The 4,242-nt window shown below is 50.6% G+C and overlaps 1 protein-coding gene across 1 annotated transcript in view; it reads left to right on the forward strand.

Annotated features, from left to right (window-relative positions):
* Nucleotides 1–4,242, forward strand: part of LOC104524458 (myotubularin-related protein 4) — a gene marked incomplete at both ends in the record, with an annotated part of 21,871 nt that overhangs the window by 10,478 nt on the left and 7,151 nt on the right. Inside the window, one exon of the mRNA XM_010167342.1 lies at nt 1,069–1,182. Within this exon, the coding sequence (XP_010165644.1) occupies nt 1,069–1,182 (114 nt within the window). The remainder of the gene's footprint in view (nt 1–1,068; nt 1,183–4,242) is intronic.

Genomic DNA, 4,242 nt, shown 5'->3' on the forward strand with positions numbered 1-4,242 from the left:
CAGGAAAGTGTCCAGGTGGGTTTGAACATCTCCAGAGAAGGAGACTCCACACCCTCTCTGGGCAGCCTGTCCCAGGGCTCCGGCACCCTCACAGGAAAGGAGTTTTGCCTTAAGTTTGTGGGGAACTTCTGGTGTTCCAGTTTGTGCCCATTGCCCCTTGTCCTGTCACTGGGCACCACCGAGAAGAGCCCAGCCCCATCCATTTCGCCCCCACATTTCAGATATTTACAGACATTGATCAGATCCCCTCTCAGGCTGCTCTTCTCCAGGCTGAACAGTCCCAGCTCTCTCAGCCTCTCCTCACACAGGAGATGCTCCAGTTACACTTCAGTTCATTGAGATGTGGGGCTCCCTTGGTGCTGCAGCTCTGCTCACTGAGGAGCTGGGTGTCCTCTGCTGTCAGCTGTGCACGCTGTGAGTTTCTTCCCCAGGAAACTGGTTTGGTAGGGACTTGCCCATCGCATTTCTCTGGCTGGCATGTGTTCAGTTGTGCACCAGGAATCTGATTTCTGACACCTCACCAAACAAGATATCCTTTTAGATCTCCCTCTTGTCATTTTATTATAGCACACACGGAATCATCATTGCCATCTTTCTGGGCAGAGGTATGTCTTCCTTGCAGAGAAATGTGTAAAGCTTCCCAGTGGTGACCTGTCTTCTGCAAGGTAGAAAGTGGCAGATCATCATTTACCAGAAGCTGTGTGTGTTTCTGGGGTTGCAAGTGCTGCAAGAAAACCAAAACCCCACAGAAATTAAGGACTGTTCCCCTAAACCCTCATGAATTCTTAAATCCAGAGGGTGTTCCAAAGGCACCCTTGGGAAGTGCTGGGGTACTTAGTATGTGCCTGGAGGTGAAAGGAGGTTGTCTTCTCTCAGCTCCTTCCTGTCAGCGTTTTTTGGTTCACTTTTCGTACACTGAGGCTGTGCTGAGACAGGTATGAAGAGGAAGAGCCCGAGTCCTGCACGCCGAGTTTAGGGCAGTGTGAGCTGCTCCTGCCCTCTCTCTGCACAACTTCTCTGGTGCAGATTTTGGTTCCTGACTCCTCATCTTGCCTTTTTTTCCCCCAGGCTTTGTTCCAGTTATCCCCAGAAGCTGCTGGTCCCTGTCTGGATCACCGATAAGGAGCTAGAGAACGTGGCTTCATTTAGATCATGGAAGAGGATCCCTGTGGTGGTGTACAGGTAAACACAAACCCAAAGCAGTGCTGTCCCCCCAGCCCACAACCGCTGCCCTTGTCCTCATCGTCTTGTGCAGGGCACTGTGAGCCAGGAGAGCAGAGCCTGCGTGTGGAGCAGGGCTGACAGCGAGAGCTGCCTGCAGGGCCGCACGCTGTGTGGCCTCACCTTTTGCCTCACACCCAAAATCATGCAGCTCTCGGGACTCCTCCTGCTCCCACCACACACATCAGCCTCTCGGGACACTCAGGCTGCGACAGCAGCGCAGGGTGTTCTCTGGGAGGGAGAAACACCGTTCCAGTCACTGCTGCTTCTCCCCTGCTTCGGGTTGGAGCTGAAGATGTGGGTGACTCTCCTCCCATGGGAGATGCAGCAAGGACGCTGTGTCGAGTTCATGTTCTCTTTCTTTGAGTTTCAGAAGTTTTTCACAGATTGGTACTTGCCAAGCTGTTACTTTGAAAAGAAATCTGGGCTGAGATGAGCCTGCTGTGTGGCCCTGCTCTCAGCTAGCTGGTCAGGCCTGGACATACCTTTTAATATCCAAGTGCAAATCACTTCTGGTTTGACAGAGTTCTGAGAGTTTGACAACATTTAAGACAGGGATCTTCTGGAGAGAGTCCAACAGAGGCCACAGAGATGATGAGGGATCTGGAGCATCTGGCTTTTTGCTACTCTCACAATTATTTTGTTCCTCATTTTTCTAATATCACTATAATGGTACCCAGTAATTTACAAGCTGAGCTACAACCTTTTGCAACCTGGAATCAGATTAGAAGATGCTGACAAGCGATGTTACAAGACAGGACAAGTGCTTTGCCCGTATGTAGCTCTCATTTTCATGTATGAGATTGAAGCCTTTTGGCCAGGAGGGTCCATGAGGGCCATGGCTGCTTCTGGAGTGCCTTGTGCTGTGTGTAAGGGGAAGGGGAGAAAGGAAAAGCCTCACACTCAGCTCCTCCTCCTTACCCATCATTCAGGAGAGAGTGGACAAGTGGGCTTGGGTGCCTACACCCCAGGGTCCTGGTAACCACAGGACTGTCGTAGACTTCAGAGCTTTTGGAGAACAAGGCTGAATTCATCAGGTAACAGTCAGATCTGTAAAACACGACACCAAAGGCACAGCATTATCAGTTTGCTTAAATAAATAAAATAAAATAAAATTAATTTAGCTGTTAAGAAAGCAGAAATTCACGTCTCCATCTCCAGGTCCTCGGTGGAGATGCACAGTGGAGGTGCAGGAGCCTCCAGGCACAATTCAGTTTTAAAATAACACAGAGGACGCAGTTAATGATTTAGCTGACTGCAGAGGCAGACAGGCACTGTGTGCCGGCTGCTCCTGGTTATTGCTCTGTCTACACAGCCACCTTCAGTAGACCTTGGGACAGTGTTAGCCAGAGAGCTCCTCACAGACATCCACCACCACCCTTGTCCGTGCTCACGCTGCAGCGGCTGTCAGGGAAGCTGTGGGCAAAGACTGGACGTGGCTCCAGCCCCATGGCTGAGCTCTCAGGCTTCTAGATCATGTCAGAGCGAGCCAGGAGCTCAACCCAGAGACTCAGGAAATGAAACCACTCCCATACATGCTTGTGTGGTTGGACTCAATGATCTTAAAGGTCTTTTCCAACCAAAACGATTCGGTGATCTCAGTTGGGAACCTTTAGGTGACAGCTCTGTAAACCCCCTCTCAGCTCTTTCTTGTGTTTTAAGCCAAGCTCCTTGGCTTTACATAGAGGATGAGCACTTCTGGCCAGAAAATAACAGAGAGGGGACTTGGGAGATACTGGTTGATGCTTTCTGGGTGATTGTTAGGGGTTAAATGGCATGTACAAACACGATGGGCTCTAGCCTTGTGCTCTGAATGAATCTGGGAGTAAAACTTCAGCTAATAAACGACAAAGCCACCTCATACTCCAGCTTTGGATTCTGAAAGGATCTTCAATCATTAAAACTAAACTGAGGATCCCTGAAGAATAATTTTGTCCACGTGAGATAAAACACTATGGCACCTTCTGCCATTCTAGTTGGAAGAAAGGAGCTTTCTTCTTTGAGGAAAACTTCCACCAAAATCCCCAGTAAGAAAAAAACCCCTGAAATGCTTCATACGCTCGTGCTGGGGAGATTTGCAAGAGCTGCAGAGTCAAGCTCTGGCTCTTCCCCTGACCTGGGAAGCTCAGTTGTGGTTTTTGTTGGTTTGCTGGCACCTGCTCACCTTTCTGCTCGCTGCTGACTTCATGCTGATCGATGCTGGCCATATTTCCTTGTGTTTATTGCCATGGCACTATGTCTCTTGAAACTGGCTATCTCGAGGCCACCCTCTGCCCGGCATTTGTCACAGTGCTGAGAAGTTTGTGCTACCAAGAAGTTTTCTGAATTTAACAGGACTCTTTGGCAATGTTTGTAGCTGTGCACGGAGCAGGCTACCTCTGACTTCCAGTGGCCTACACAGATAAACTCTTTCTCTACCCTCTGCACCCCAAACCAGCACCATCCCATCCCAGCCTGCTGGGAGCCGTCCTGGCACAGCTCCTGCGTTTCACACACACGTGCTCAGCTGCAGACTGGGAAGGTGCTGGTTGGCCCAGACCAAAAACCATGGGTGTGCTAACGACCAAGCATGGATCACAGAATCACAGAAGGTTGGGGATTGAGAAGAGCCTGGCTCCATCTTCCTGACATTCACCCTTTACATATTTATAAACATTAATGAGGTCACCCCTCAGTCTCCTCTCCTCCAAGCTAAAGAGCCCCAGCTCCCTCAGCCTTTCCTCAGCAGGGAGATGCTCCACTCCCTTCATCATCTTGGTGGCTCTGTGCTGGACTCTCTCCAGCAGTTCCCTGTCCTTCCTGAACTGTGGGGCCCAGAACTGGACACAATATTCCAGGTGTGGTCTCACCAGGGCAGAGTAGAGGGGGAGGAGAACCTCTCTTGACCTACTAACCACCCCCCTTCTAATGCACCCCAGGATGCCATTGGCCTTCCTGGCCACGAGGGCACAGTGCTGGCTCATGGTCATCCTGCTGCCCACCAGGACCCCCAGATCCCTTTCCCCGTCACTGTTCTCCAAC

Source organism: Antrostomus carolinensis, unplaced genomic scaffold, assembly GCF_000700745.2.
Source record: "Antrostomus carolinensis isolate BGI_N321 unplaced genomic scaffold, ASM70074v2 scaffold27334, whole genome shotgun sequence".
In the NCBI taxonomy this organism is placed as follows: domain Eukaryota; kingdom Metazoa; phylum Chordata; class Aves; order Caprimulgiformes; family Caprimulgidae; genus Antrostomus; species Antrostomus carolinensis.